At 39.9% G+C, this 16938-nt stretch overlaps 1 protein-coding gene across 1 annotated transcript in view; it reads right to left on the reverse strand.

The window, feature by feature from the left end:
- Positions 1–13933, reverse strand: part of mob1b.L (MOB kinase activator 1B L homeolog) — a 48676-nt gene extending 34743 nt beyond the window's left edge. The window contains 1 exon segment of the mRNA NM_001091796.1: positions 13858–13933. Within this exon segment, the coding sequence (NP_001085265.1) occupies positions 13858–13871 (14 nt within the window). The 5' untranslated portion in view covers positions 13872–13933.
- Between the last annotated feature and the right edge of the window lie 3005 nt (positions 13934–16938).

Consider the following 16938-nt stretch of genomic DNA (forward strand, 5'->3'; position numbering starts at 1 on the left):
TGGCCACCAATTTTTTTTCTCATGTGGGGTCCTAGCCACCAATATTTTTTAATGGGGGGGCCCTGGCCACAAATGTTTTTTTTATGGGGGGCCCTGACCACCAATATCTTTTTATTTTTTATTAACATGTGTGGGAACCCTAGCCACCAATATTTTTTTTGTTTTTTTACTGTGTGGGGAGGGCAGACCTGGAAGTGGGGCTTGCGGTGGCCGCAGCCCAGGGGGCCCAGGAATTTTGTCGTATGGGGCCCTGCGATTTCTGTTGGCGGTCCTGTTGTTCATTTTCAAACAACTAGTTGTTTTCAGATCGTTTACCAGAAATAACGACTATTCCCAATTACTTTCTATTTTCTATGTGTGACCGTTTCTTTAATATTTAACTGTAAAGTGTAATTTTTCACCTTCTAAAGCAGTTCTGGGAGGGGGGTCGCCGACCCTGTAAACTGTTCTAAATTGATACATTTAGTTGATACATTTCTTGTTTGTCCCTGCTGAGCAGAATCTCTGGGTTTCATTATAGGCAGCTGTTAGAATTGATACAATAGTTGCTAATACTCCAGAGATGCTGCTGAGAAATGTATCGACTAAATGTTGCAACATTTTAACAGTTTAGAGCAGGGGTAGGCAACCAGCGGCTAGGGAGCCTCATGCGGCTCTTCATCCTGCTTGCTGCGGCTCGGTCTTGTCATCTATACAGCCCTCGCACCTGCTGGCGGCTTTTTGAGTGTGAGACCGATGTTAGCTTACCGTGGTCGCACACTCAGGAAGCCGCCAGCAGGTGTGAGGGCTGTATAGACGTCCCAGAAATGACAGGCAAGACCGAGCCGCAGCAAGATGATTCATCATGGTCCTTACAGCGGTCACACACCTAAGACAATAGAGGGAAGATCAGCATGGAGCTTCAGAAACAGAAGTCACATTAAACAGATGAGAACACTAGCATTTAATAGTGCTATTCAGTGTGTAATTTAATTCAAAGTAGGCCTACACATACACACTGCACTTCTGTTTGTTGTATTCTGTTGTTGTAACAGTTAAAATTAAAAAAAAGGTTAATACTTTTAGAAGTTTCTAAGCTGTTATGTTTTGCGGCTCCAGACTATTTTTCTTTAGTGGACGAGGGGGGCAAAATGTCTCTTTTGATAGTAAAGGTTGCTGACCCCTGGTTTAGAGTCTGCACCTGAATTACTGAGCTGCCTGACTCAAACACTAGAGACACGAGCATTCGACTTTGTTTTGGAAAAACAGTAAAGAATAAGTAATCGAAAGTAATCGAAAAAAAGTCTTTATTTCTGGGGAATAATTTAAAAACAACTGAACTTAAAAAACAAATGTGCTTGAAAGGTGAACAACCTCTTTAAACATTAAAGGGATTCTGTCATGATTTTTATGGAGTAGTTTTTATTTCTAAATTACACTGTTTACTCTGCAAATAATTTACTCTACCATATAAAATTTAATTCCTGAACCAATAAGTGTTTTTTTTAGTTGTAATATTGGGGTGTAGGCAGCCATCTCAGGTAATTTTGCCTGGTCATGTGCTTTTAGAAAGAGTCAGCACTTTAGGATGGAGTTGCTTTCTGACAGCTATTGTTTCTCCTATTCATTATAACTTAAGGAGTCGCAGTGGGACATGGATTTTTACCATCGAGTGCTGTCCTTAGATCTACCAGGGAGCTGTAATCTTGTGTCAGAGAGCTGCTATCTGGTTATCTTCCCATTGTTCTGTTGTTAGGTTGCTGGGGGCGGTGATATCACTCAAATTTGCAGCACAGCAGTAAGGAGTGACTGAAGTTTATCAGAGCACAAGGCACATGACTGGGGGCTCCTGGGAAACTGAAAATATGTCCAGGGTCGGAGTGGAGGGCCCGGGGCCCACCGGAACTGCTGGTCCAGGGCCCCCTCCAGCCCCCCAGCCCCCTACTGTGACGCGCCGACTGTGTGAAGGCACTGCTCAGTGTGCATACATGAACGGCGCCATGCGCATGCGCGAGCAGCGTCACTCGCGCGCATGCGCAGACGGTGCTGTGCAGCGCCGAAAACCATATTTGACAAAAAATTTAAATATCGGAGGGGGGGTCTGGCCCAGCGGGGGCCCACGAGGGTTGGGGCCCACCAAGTTTTTTCGCGGTGTCCCACCGGGCCAGTCCGACACCGAATATGTCCAGCCCCATGTTATATTTCAAAATGAAATATAAAAAACTGTTTGCTCTTTTGAAAAATGGATTTCAGTGCAGAAGTCTGCTGGAGCAGCACTATTAACTGATGCATTTTGAAAAAATAATGGTTTTCCATGACAGTATCCCTTTAAATAAACCCAACAGGATATTTTGCCAGTATGGATTCATTCAGTTGGTACAAGGTACTATTTATTGTTAGAGAACAACTAAAATCATTTTTTTCAAAACTAGAATTATTTTCTTGAAATGGATTCTACAGTAGAGGACCTCCCTGGAATTCAGAGGTTTCTGATAACAGGTTTCCAAATAAGGGAGGATCCCATACCAGTACAAGTATGGGATCTATTATCTGGAATGACTGAGGCCAGGGTTTTTTCTTTTGTTTAAATAAGGGGTCTTGCTGTATTACGCATTATCATACCAGAAGTCTACTAACAATACTGAAAACTTCAAAAAAGAAAATCAATATGACTGTTTGCCAACAATACAGATTCATTCAGCTGCACCTCTCACATTAAAATCCAAACTAAAAATTAATATATTGACTTGAATAACTTGGGTTCCTGAGAAAACGGTTAAGAAATTCTACTTCAGCTAACAGCCTGAACACTGTAATGAGAAAACTAACACATATAATGTTTGAAATGCTGCCAAATTCAGACAAACGGCTGATTTATTAAAATTATATAAATCTTTCCATGTAAATTAAGTTAACATAGCTTTTTGGCACATGTAAGTATTGTCATACTGTATCTATAAAAAGATTGGTTCAGGGTTAAACATATAACTTTTCAAAAGCATGTGTGAGTTTTCCTGCAGTTTACTAATGTGCATTTCTCCAATAAGTATTTGCCTACTAAGTTGCATGGTATTGTAAATGACTGTAAAGCATCTATTAAAAATTCTCTCAGAACAACATTTTTACACAAAGGCTGAGACCTGAAATGTGATTTTTTTTTACATTTTGATTAACCAGCCTATCCTGGGTAGGTAATAATAATAGGGCACCCTTTCGCCTTGCAAAACCAAGATAAGAGCATGCCAAGTTGTGATCCATTCTGGGAGTGCAAGGAGTCATGTCAGAGGGCACCGGGGATGGCAAAATGCCAAAATGTGTAGTGGGCAAATGACAAAACAATTTGCTATGGCTACTAGCAATTCTCTTCTGTCCATACAGTGATATCATGAAGTGGGACTGATGATGTTAGGAGGGTAGTGTTAGAGGATGGGGTAATGCCATTATGGGCAGGGGGTGGAACTATGAAATTACAGGCAGGAATTGGCCCAATTGAGAGATCATATTGGCAAAGTTCTGTCTGTGTTCCAGTTTGAATCCCAAGCAGGTTTCTTAGTCAGCACCTGTAACCTCCCAACTCTTAGAGCCTGGTGCGCGTATAACGGTTTCCACCATGTATCCGTTCACTCACAATTTTCAAATATTGACAGCACCAGTCTTGGCTTTCTTTGCTTAAAATGCCATTATTGAGACATGGGCTCAGACCCCGATACCCTTGGCCAAGTGTATCAGGGTCTGAGCCCATGTCTCAATAAAGCCAGTTTGAATCCCAGAGAGGCAGTTTTGAACCAGGCAGACCATGTAAAAACCAGACTGTCCAAGTAAAACTGATGGCGAGCATATACTTTGCACCTCGCTGACACTTAACAAATAAGCACTTATTACTTTTAGGAAATATTAATATTTTGAAACTGGTACATTAAGCAAAATGACAAAGCCATGACAAGACAAACAAAAAACCAGGTAGAAAGAACCAATATTTGTAAATCTATGATGAGAAACTATATGCATTTGTGTATATAAGAGCTGAAAGCTTGCATCAGAAACCAAGCAGTGTATTGTGAAAACACAACTAATAGCTCAGCTTGTGAAGGCAAATAGCAATTTCACAATAAAATGTGCTTAACACTTTTTAGCAACTTACAACTGTGCCCTAAGAGAGCAGATATGGCCCAGCTATTCTACACTCAACATAACAAGCATGACTAATACAGTATATGGCAAGACTTTTACAGAAGCCCAGCGCACATGGGAGTCACACAACAAAAGAAAGCAGAAGGCCCAGCTGTTATACTGTTTAACCCTGCTCCAGATGCAGTTTGGATCACTGGGAAATAATCAATGAAGTCGTGTCAGGCACATACAAAGATCAGGCTCATAAATATAGCAATAAATTCACAGAACCCAGGGGTACGTGCATGGAACATGTGTTAGTTCCACAGAGAGTTCCCTTGACATAAGGTCTGCTGTGTAACAGCCTACAATCTATTCTCAGACTCTAACCAAGTATACTATAGGTTGATTTCCACACAGAGGTACAGCTGGATGTGTCACAATTATTCATTGTCCATATGATACACCTTTTCTCGGTGGGAATACCCTGAACCCTTAACTTATTATTATTATTTTCAGAGAATAGATTTCATGATTCGCAGGTGCATTAAAAAACAACTAAATAATAATTAATAACTAAAGCAAACTATCCTTTACTTTTAGAGCTGTGCTATAATATATTTGATGGGATTATTTTTTGAACAGAAAAAAGTTATGTCTTCAAAACCATAACTGTTGTGTCTAATTCCTTTACCCCAGGCAATATAAAGGTGCCCACCATGTATCTGAGCAGATTTCAGGCGTCAGATAAATGGTGGGGAGGGCTCAGGAAAAGTCATTCTAGAAAGATGTTTTAGGACACGTCATACATATTTTTTCAGTGGAAGTAACTAGCAAAGTTTCTCCCTGAAAATGGCGCCCATAGACTCTTATGGATGAAAACATTTCTTGTGCACCAAAAATTTGTTGCACAATTTGTCATGTAGCAAAATAATTTTGTTGCCCATAGACTGCACTGCATTTTTGCAAATTTTCGCTGTTTTGAACATTTTCAGCTAAGCATAACCGTTCAGATCCGCCCATCACTACAAGTGACACATTTTGCATGTGATTTTATACTTATAATATTCATGTGTTGTTTTTGTTAACATCAGAGGCTGCATGTAGTCTTTTGTTGTGAGTAAATAAAGTGTTGGGCAATGTCTAAGAGCTAGTGATGGGCAAATAAACTTGCCAGACACAAATTCGCTGCAAATTTCCGCATTTCACAGCAAGCAAATTCATTTGAGAAACTGCAGCAACAATTTGCCAGCTAAAAATCTGCTGCGCAAAACTTGTTGCGCATCAAAATTATTCAGACGCCCATTGACTTTAAAAGGCATGTAAAGGCAAAAAAATAAAATCCTATTTTTACTTTCTTTAATCAAAAAGAAACCTATCTCCAATATACTTTAATTAAAAAATGTGTACCATTTTTATAAGAAACCTGACTGTATGCAGTTGAATTCTCCCTTCATTTACTGCTGTGGATAGTAATTGTCAGATGGTCCCTAACTGCTTCTCCAGGGAAACAATCATACTTATGAACAGCAGAGGGAGCCCCCGCCTTACTCCCCAGCCATGCAGAACTCAAGCAGCTTTGTTTTTTTCCATGTAAAGCAGTCGGCGACTGTGTAGAGATTTGTATTGGATTTTATTTTTGCCTTTATATCACCTTTACTGTTTCAAACTCCAGCTGCAGGGACAAAGATCATTGAGCCAGATTTAAACAGATAAACTGGGCTTCTATTTGGTGGATTAGTTCGCTGCAGCCACTGGTTCTGCAGAGTTGGAAAAAGTTTGTATTAAACAATACAAACATTATAAAATACATATTAGATTACATGACAACAAAGGACCCAGTGCAGTCTGTATTCTGATTATTAATCAGTCTTGCAGTATCGGCTTCTGGCAGATATTATTTGACTTGTGCTGTTTTTAATACAGCATTTCTAGCCTTAAGGTGGCCATACACGGATAGATCCGCTCGTTTGGCGATGTCGCCAAACGAGCAGATCTCCCTCCGAGGTGGGCAATATCGGGCTGATCCGATCGTGGGCCCTAGGGCCAAACGATCGGATCCTAGCGTTCGCCAAACGGGCGGTCGGATCGCGGGACCGCATCAACGAACAGATGCGGCCGTGATCCGACGGGATTTTTAATCCCATCCGATCGAGATCTGGCCGACTTTCGGCCAGATCTCGATCGGGGAAGCCCGTCGGGGGCCCCCATACACGGGCCAATAAACTGCCGGCACGGTCTGTCGGCAGCTTTTATCGGCCCGTGTATGGCCACCTTTATTCTATTTTAGACTTAACTTCCCCTTTAATGCATTTGGACCAAATAGTAGCGCTTATAAAAATTGACGCATGCGTCAAAATAATTTTGACGCCCATTGACTTTAATGTGTTTCGCAAATGTTTTGCCATTTCGTGAATTTCACGGTATATTCACAAATTTTTAGACGAAACAGTGCAGCTTCGACCATCACTACTGAGAGCTACTGTTTGTGATATAATTAGAAGTTACTAGGCCCAACAAATCTGCTTGATACCCTAGGAGATGATGCTCTGTTTTGCACATATATATTGTGCATCAGTCAACACCACTATATTCCTGGGCTCGCTAGCAGCAACTGCATCTTCTTTTTCTACATTCTTTTTTACTCTTCTGTATAGGCAAGTAGTATAGTAGTTCCCGCTTATGTTATCATTTAGATATAAAATTAAGCCTCTTTGTGCCGTTAATGATTGGCTGTAGGTTTCACTAAACAATTTTAGAAAAAAAATGCAATACCTACTTTTAAAAATATTATATGTCCTATATGTAGTGGGGGACATAACTTCTTGGCTCCAGGCAAAAACTTTTCCAGGCACCATCCACAAATACTTGCATGTCACTTGCGATTCCCCTTCTCAATTGTCGTTACTAGGTATTGGGCCTCCTTGCAGAGAACAGGTCTGTCCTTTTTATAATTATTCCACTGATATGCAAATACAGTTGTGTAATAGGAGGCACCCATGCTTATACCTTCCAACATTTGTAGCAGTAACATTTGTGGTGGCCCAGGTCCTGACCCCCACAATTTTTTTTCTGTGGCACGGAAAATAAATCAATCCATTTCCATAAATCTATCAATTTCTTAATTAATTTTACTGCAATGTCTAAACTTAATGGAGTTCTTATTGGCCATTTATACAGATAGAAAGATTTTCATGGGAGTAAAAGATGATGTGACCATGGGTGAGACTGGATCTTGGCAAATGTGAGCTCTTGAATTTTCTAGTAAGACAAACTTGAGCGATAAGATGTGAGAAAAATGAATACCGTATATACTCGAGTATAAGCCGAGTTTTTCAGCCCCCAAAATATGCTGAAAAACTCTACCTCGGCTTATACTCGGGTCAAGCGCAAAAACGGTCGCCGGTGCCTAAGAATATTCGCCGGCGCCTTAGAATAGTAGCCGGCGCCTAAGAATATTCGCCGGCGCCTTAGAATAGTAGCCGGCGCCTAAGAATATTTGCAGACGAATTAGAATAGTAGCAGCGCCTAAGAATAGTCATCCAAAAACGAGATTGAAACACCCAGAAGCTGCTGCATTTCTCACCCTCGGCTTATACTCGAGTCAATAAGCTTTCCCAGTTTTTGGATGTAAAATTACGTACCTTGGCTTATACTCGGGACGGCTTATACTCGAGTATATACGGTACATGAAAAGTGATTTGTGGCAGAAAAGGCACCACTTATAAAGAATGAATAAAATTTACATCTTACCTTATCTGATAAGATATATCATAGGAGTAGATTTATTATTAGCACTGGAAATATTATTATAAGCAAGACTTAGCATAACTTCACTGCAACAAAAAATATCTTTCAAATGAATTTAAAGAAAGAATGCGGTATTAGTCCACCTTAAACTTTAAGTGTTGTGAACAGTTGTGGGGTCCCAGGTCCTGACCCCCACAATTTTTTTTCTGTGGCACAGAAAATAAATCTGTTGTTCTGAGCAGTGAGCACCCATTATACCAAAATGTCTTTTTTAACTAATTCCCTCCCCAACGTGGTGATTATATAGATATCCCAAATTAGTTTAAAAAAGAACCTAGACAGTGTTTTCTTAACTCAGCAGGACTCTAAAGGTAACTAAGCCTTTGTTGTAGTTCTGCTAGTATATGGAAGGCTTTGTGTGTTTGTCTCTCTCTTCCTGTGTATTGGTTTCACTTCTCCCCACTAGCGATTCACGCCTTGCACGACCAAACCTTCCCTTTATGCAGGGTGTCAGTAAGAAAGAAAAACTCACTCTGCAACAAGCACTCTACCTAAGCATCCTGGACTGTCTGACTCCCATATATATATATATATATATATATATATATATATATAAAAACAAAAGGACTGAGGGCCAGGGCATGGCTTTATGATGATTTAAGAAATTATGACTAAGGGAAGGAACAAGTAACCACATGCTATTGCTAGAGAAACAACCAGTGCATTGCTTGCCAGTAATAAAAGTTAGATATTTGGTCTGCAATGTTCAAGTCAGTGCTTATGATTTAGACACAGTGTTCTGCCCACTCAAGTATGATTTCATTGTGAAAAGGTTACGGTCACACTCAGGTCCGGACTGAGAATTCAAATAGGCCCTGGCATTTCAGGTACACAGAGGCCCAATCAGCCCACATAGAGGCCCAAACAGCCCCCACCAGCCCACTAAATACTGACTTTCTATTGGACCTTATAGCAGCCCCTCTGGCATTTGCCAGAACCCACAGATTGCCAGTCCACGCTTCATGAATGGGAGTTAAAGCAAGAAAATAGAACAAGAACATTCAGATGGTAATATCTACAAATCTTTTAGCTCTCATTGCTTAGTCTCAATGTATTTTTTTTCTTAAAGTTTTTCTTAAATGTATTTTCTCAATGTATTTTTTTTCTTAAAGTTTTTCTTAAAGGGAAGTTCTACTTGAAATTAGCTTCTAGTATGACATAGACAGCGATTTTAAAGCATTATTTTAATGCTCTAGTGGCGGAACTTCCAGTGAGCAGGGGGTGCAACTGTACCAGGGCCTGCTCCCCCTACCTGAAGAACTCTGGATTGCTAAGGAGTGTTGTTTTGCACTGTTTACTTCATTATTGGTAAAGGCAATGGAGAGGGGGGGCTGGTGCAAATCCTCAAACCTTCTCCATTATTTTATAATCCCTCCATTCTGCATATTAAGTGGTCAGTGTATCCTTGTACCCTCATATTGCAGTTTTTTATGAGGAAACATATAAATCTTTATGCCCACTTGGTCTCCCAGTGCCTCAGTGCAGTCCATTTATTGTAAACATTTTGTCAGACACTTCATTTAACTGATTACATTGTTCCATAGAAATATAATTTGTAAGGAATTGAATGATTTAGAACCCTAAAGATATAATCCATGTTATGTATTTGTTACAGAGGGGCAGAAATGACTAATAGAGTAATTATCTTTATAGGGTAATTTAACTTTAAGTATAATGCAGACATTGACATTTTGAGACAATTTGCAATTGTTTCTTTTTCAGTGCTTTTTTGAGCGCCTCTCCGAATTTGGTTGTTTGGGTCTTATTTACCTTAGCAACCAGGCAGTGGTTTGAACAACAGATGGGGATATGAATAGGAGAGGGCCTGCATAGTAATATAAGTAATAAAAAGTAACAGCAACAATAAAATTGTAGCCTCACAGAGTAATCGTTTTTTTGACCCTCCTTTAAAAGCTGAAGGCAGAAGAGGAAGGCAAATAATTCAAAAACTGTAAAAAGATTAATAAATGTAAAGGTGATCCACCCCTTTAAGAAAGCCGACCTCCCAGCTAGGAAATCACAGCACACATGTCTGTTTGGACAGCATGTCACTGACATAACAGCATTACAGGAAGGCCGGAAAAAATAAATTACTGAAACACAGCCATCGTTTCTAATCAAAATGAAATAATTGTTCGCCCACATCCAGATTTAAAGATAAGATTTAATAAATCACATTGAGCAGTGTAGCCATCAGATACCATTCCACAAATGCAATAATAATCTGCATCTAACTTTTGATGTAATAATCCAATTGTTAAGATTTCATGGCAAAATATATTTATAATTAGTTATTGCCTTTAATAAGCCATTTCTGGTTCCCTTTGTTTTAAATGTGTCGCTTATCTTTCACTGGTTAGTGCTATCTTAGAAATGTAACTAAAATAAGTGTGTAACAGGAGAGAGAGAGAAACTTTAGGTTAGAGCCAAGCCCAACATCATCAGGTTTCTTTGTACAAAAAGACCTGGCTCTGTCTCTGAAGCACCTGTACACAGACACTAGTATCACAAAAAAAAGCAACAAAAACAAACATTTCAGCATTAAAATTAGGGCAATAATAAAAAGCATTTTACAGGCTGGAAGTAACTGAATATTACAATACCGAGGGCTAATGCTTTAAATTCTTTGTCTCGTGGGTTAAAATATGAGGAAAGTGATATTTAGTTTGTTAGGCTCTCCCTAGTGGATATAACTGAAAATCTGCTTAGTGGCATATCTACTGGGGGTGTGGGGGTGCGATCAAACCCAGGCCCACACCCCCCCTTGGGGTCCACCGGAGCTACAATAAGTTACAGTGTATATCATGAATGGCAGGGTAGAGGTTAATTTATTGGAGTGCCTACACGTATTTCCATGGGTGATCCTCTTTGCTGAAAACGCACTGTACTTTGATGCGAGTGTTCGCAGGATTCTGTGGGCTGTGTATGCACACTAAGGTATCTTTTTCAGTGGTCCTGGACTGGTGCATGCATACTATAGTAATGTCTGACCTCTACTGCGCATGGGCCCGTCCAGTCCTGGATCATTGCAAGAACCCACTGTGCGATAAATCAGACACAAAAGCGCAGTGCACACATAAAATCTACTATAGGTTGGTGTGTTTTTCAGCATAGAGGAGCACCAGGGTTAGCAATTACATTCACTGGGGGGGTGCCTAACAAACCTATGAATATGGCTTTGCTTGTCCTTTAACCAAATTATTAACACATCAATATTCAACTTAATGATGTCTGCATCCACCATTACTTGTATTTGAAACATACTGTATATACACACTATACATTTTGTTGTTCTTACTTTGTCTTTGATTTTGGGCAATTTGGGGCAAATTGTTATTGACAATATAGTATACATTTTTGGGGTAATTTAAAGACATTTCTTTTACAACTATTATAAATAGCAGCTTTAGCTGCATATGTTAGAGCTGTTTGTTTTTTTTCTACACAATAAATATGTCCTATTAAAGAACACAACCCTAGTATGATTTCCTCTTCTTACGCCACTGTGACCACATCCCACTCGCCCTCACTTCAGACGGCCTGACACAAACATAACAGCTGCTAAGATAATGATGTGGAACTGGAGGAGAATCAAAATGGTGGCTGTGTAAGCCTGGAAATCAGGTTTCAGGGACATTTTGACAGTTTATAATATGATGAGTCAGGTTGGGCAATGAAATATTATACACGTATAGCTAGTGTCCAAAATGAAAGCAATTTTGAATGTTTCTTATACTCTACCTTTTTCCTAGACCTTAACTTTTTCCACCACAAATTTCCTTTGAAAGCATGTGTGATCTTTACGTGTGGTACAGGCCAAACATTATTACAACTCTATATCTTTGGAATCTTCCAACTAGGCCTATTCAGCTTGTGCCAAACAACAACTCCTCATATTCATCTTTGATCTAGGGCAGAAACAGAGTTCACCTCACCCTGCTCTAGTAAAAGCTTGATTAAGCACACAGCTTAACAGACTGATTTACTCGACTATTACCATTTTGGAGTCCAAAGGGAGTCTGCATAATTGCTGCAAACTGTGGCTTTTCTATAGAATGCCTTTTTTAAATCATCTTCATGATCATCATGATCTGTAACTAAATCCCTTGGAACACATTAGCCTTTAGTTAAGAAGTTCTAAAAGCACCTGCATTGTGCTAATGCAAGCCCAGTAGGGCCCTATTTCAAATCTTGCCCTGTGATAAATTTCAGGGCTGAAAGGATTTTAAACATGTGTCTGAAAGTCAACATTTGACTCTCAGCAGTATCCTGAGCTAATACAATATGTATATTCTCCACAGTTCCATCCTTAGCTGCCCTCCCTATGGGGTACAATGAGGCAACTAGTGGATACTGATTTGTAGAGTCAGTTTAGCCTGTGGGCAAGAGAGAGAGGCTTTGGGAGCAGAGCATTCAGCACAAAACCCCAGCAGTGCCTCATGGAGTACAATGGACACATCAAGTCTGACAGTTGCGTAGGGTGAGCAGAAATAAAGGCCCCCTGCAGTAGTGCAGAGTGAAGTAGTTCTTGGAAGCATAAGCAATAAAATTGTGCAATTCTGTATATAGACACCCCATGTCTCAGTTATAATTGCTAATCAGCTAAACAAACCCTCAGAGAAGTAAATATTAAGAAATATTGTATGTCAACCTAGTTCACAAGAGGTTTAGATCTGAGAAACATTCATTATATGGAGTCATATATTTCCTGAACATATAAATAGGATAGCTTGCTTGCAATGATTTCACTGGTAGATAACAGAAAACTATAATTAAAAACAGTTCCAGGTATCCATGGTTGCAACAAGGGTTGGTGCATGGTAAATCATCCCCCAAAATGTAGGTCATGTCCATGAAGCGTGTGTCAGAATTAGATGTTCAAATGTCTAGATAAATAGGAACATTTACTGTGAACAAGGTTAGTATGACCTGAGGCCTCCAAACTGTCATAGTCTTTACACTTTGAAGGCTTGGATATCAAGAACATTGAGTATGACAGTGAACTGTCTCTATAAAGAACCCTACAAAGTATTAAGAGGCTATTAAAGGATGGGCTATTAAAAGGCACATAAGCCCATCCTTAGCCATTAGTAAACACACAATGAAATTTGGGGATGAAGCTGCTGTCCCTAGGCAACAAACAGTACATGGCTAAAGAATACAGCTGCCTCAGGCATACTATCTTAGATGGAAAAATACACGAAGGGCAACTGTATAAAGTAACCAAGGTGAAGGTTCTACCAGCAGTTATACTGTTTTGTAGCATATGGGATTACACTATTCTACCTGTCCAATGCAAATCCTTCAAAGTATAGTAGGCTATAAATGACATTATCCATTTCCCCACTAATTTTAGTCCATCAATATTTAATTTCACACAGCAGATATAACACAAATATTTAAATCATATTATTTACATTACAAATATCTGAGTAGTGCCTAAAATGTATATATAAATATATATATATATATGACATTGATTCCTTCAGATGTGGGGTAAAATCTGTGGAGAATTTTGGTATTTCAGAGGCCACTTTTGCCAAATGAGGGAGCAGTTAAAGAGTTCAGTGGTACGTCAGGGACAAATGTATTATGGCAGAGTTTTCTGAAAAATCAGCAATTTGATATATTTCGCTACTGAAGCGTGTACATACCATATACTGTACATACCACAGCTGCAATGGGAGAATAGTAAATCATACTAATACAGTACGTGCAGATCAGTAGAAAACAGGCTACAGTTTGGATCATATATTCAGAGTGTATTGTTTAAACATAGACAGACAGTCAGACAAAGGACAGACCCACAGCGGAGTTAACTCAGGGTGACAATAGACAGATCACTCTGCAACAATAGGAAGACTGATAGACTGGAGGTGGAAGGAGATAAAGGTGCTAATGTCCAATGGACTAGGTGCTGACACAGAGAGGGGGACACACAATGGCAATTGCACTCACAACAAGAAGCTCATCTCCTTGCTAAGCCGACAGCAGCAGCAGGGACAGCAGTGAAGAGAAGGAGGTGACAGTCCACTCCAAACAGCAGCTGGGAGCCTTCTGCTAGAGATGGGGGTGTGAACCACAAGCTGCAGACAGCTTTTTTTTTCTAACAACTTTATAAAGAAGGAAACAGTGTTACAAAACATAGAAAGAAGTGCATAACTTGTAAATTTTGCATAATTCAAGGGCCCCAGCAGTTTGGTCTGCTTTATGATTTGATCAGACTTTCCTGACAGTTGCAACTACTCAGCAGCACATTGTGGCAAAGGCAAAATGTACAGTATCTAGGGCTTTCATTTATGAGCTTCAGTCTGGTATCTGTTTACCCCAAATCCCAAGTCTGTGTATCTGACAATATCTATTAAAAAGGGCAGGTTCCCTCCCGCCAGCACTCCCGTCATTATACATCATTCCCCCTAGCTTCAGAGTAGGGTTGTCACCTTTTCTTGAAAAAAATACGGGCCTTCCTATCGTTTTATGGATTTTCCCTTTTAATAACATTGGGATCAAGCTTAATTTTAATGACCAGGCCGGTAAAATACCGGGTAGGTGGCAATCCTACCGGTATTTCACAGGCCTAGCCAGTAAAATACGAGTCAGGGCCCACAACCCCTCAGGGCCCCCCCCCCGGCAGCTCACGTGCCACTAATTCCGCTGGTTCCGGGCGTACGGAGGGGGGCCTGGCTGCGCATCCCGCACCAGGGCCCGCCACCCTTTAGTTACGTTGCTGCAGCCAAGGCTAGGGTTGCCACCTTTTCTGGAAAAAAACACCGGCCTTCCTACATATTTATCTTTTTTTCCCTATTAATAACATTGGGATCAACAATCATTTTTAACCGGGCAAAAAACCGGCCAGGTGGCAACCCTAGCCAAGGCCGGGACTGGTATTACAAATTTACCATCAATGTATTAGCCGGTAAATTTGTAATCCCTATTGTTCTGCCCCTGGCCCATTTCAAATCTGCCCCTGGTCTACCTCAGATCGGCCCCTCTCAGCTCCCCTACTCACCTAATCCAAGCACTGCAGTCCATTCCTGGCCAAACCAGTATCAAAACTTTGTGACTCTGCCTCCAACACATCACAACCCCACCCAAAAACATTACCTCTACTTCACCGGCCGGTAGGGTAGAACTAAAAGGTGACAACCCTACTTCAGAGACATCAACTGGGGAGAGCTGCCCATAGAGGGAAGTGTGGCCAAAAACCAAAAGTCATGTTGTTAGGAACAAACTTGTACAGTACATGCTCATAAATCCCAACATTTGAAAAATGAAGAGGTTCAAAAGCCTATGCCACCCATAGCATTAATTTGCTGCCCATGCCGATTTTATGACCGCACCCCCTAATTACCATGTCCATTTTACAAAATTTGGCAGGTTATGAAAGTTTGAACACATTTCTGAGAGTTTTAGTGCAATCTTTTATGTGTTATAACAGTTTTGCTAATAAAAGCGAATTGCCCTTTAATCTGCTAGTCTCAGTTCTCCCAAGAGACCTGCATGTCCTAAATAGTTACAATTGTTTATTTGCTTATCTTAAATTATTACAAACATATCCAAGTGCACCTGCTTGGCTTTGTAAACTTTGTATTTTTTTCTCCAGTCAGTGCAGGAGATCAATGAGAAATTCAGGACATTTCAGTAACAAAGCCGTGACAGCGGGCTGAGTTGCCAAAATCTGGACTTTCCCACAGAAACCAGGACAGTTGGGAGGTATGCATGCTGAATTTGCAAACTAATGGGCCTATCTGAACCATCTGATCAATGCCATTTGGTTATTCCTTAGTATCGTAGAACCACACAGTAGCAGCAAAGGACAATGTATCTATAGGTTTTCAGAGTTGCTGAAGATTAATTTGGCATCTGTTTACCCCCAAATTCCAGGCCTATACATATTCCAGGCCTATACTTATAACAATGAATGATCCATAAAGTTCATAAATACTCAACAACGCATAGTGGCAAAGAACAAAGCATGTTCCTAGGGACTTCCGAAAGATGCTGAACTTCAGTCTGCCAGTCTGCCAGTCTTACCACAAAATTACCAACGATACTGCACCATTCCATAGTATCACAGAACTACTTAGTCGCACATTGTAGCACAGCACAAAATATGCAAAATTTAATACAAAAGGAAACCCAAAATAAAATGTGTGTAAATAGATGGTGTTCTTCCATTCAGCTAGGAACTGCATAAAATAAATTAAATCACATGAAAGCAGGGCAGGCACAATCAAAGTATCAGTAAAGTAAAGTTTGTTCCATATAATGTCCACACAATGAGAAAAATCTGTCAGGTTTTGTACCTATAGAGGCCACTTACTAAGTTACTAGGTGTGGCTGCATTATAAGCAAATATAAAAGTTCATATTGTGATGCTTATTTGTACTCTGTGACAAGAATACATTTTAAATAACAGCATGTTCCATTAACTCTGCATTAAGCACTAATTAATTTTGTGCACTCTCTAAACAGTTTTATAAAAAATGCCACATCCATTGTCCCTCTTAATGCTGGGAACAAAAAAGAATCTCAGGTCTCCCCTATTACAGTCAATGAAATGTCCAGCTACATTTGTTTTATGTTAGAATTGATATTGGAAAAATGTTCTCCAATGTTCTCTTTCCCCAAGTCCCAGACCTGCCTGTCTGACCAATGACTTTGTGCTGGAGTATTGCAGAACTACTCAGCAGTTCATTCTGGCATAGGACAAACCTTTTTAACCATTGTTTTAAAAGGTGCTGAGCTTCAATCTGGTGTCTGACACACCCAAAATCCCACCTTTGTCCATCTGTCACCAGTCCACATTGTTGCAGAAGTAAAGAGCATTCTGTGATCATTTTTTTGTGACAAGGTCCTTAATCTAATTGTTACTAGAATCGTTTAACTATTATTGCTTTGACAAAATATGCTCATTTTATATAATCAAAACAGTATGTAAAACAGTATGTAACACACATTTTCTTCCTAACTAGCAAACTATGCAACCTACTTTATTGCATTTAAAATATTGATAAATATAATTCATAGTAGCCTAAC

Source organism: Xenopus laevis, chromosome 1L (genome assembly GCF_017654675.1).
Source record: "Xenopus laevis strain J_2021 chromosome 1L, Xenopus_laevis_v10.1, whole genome shotgun sequence".
NCBI classification, from domain to species: domain Eukaryota; kingdom Metazoa; phylum Chordata; class Amphibia; order Anura; family Pipidae; genus Xenopus; species Xenopus laevis.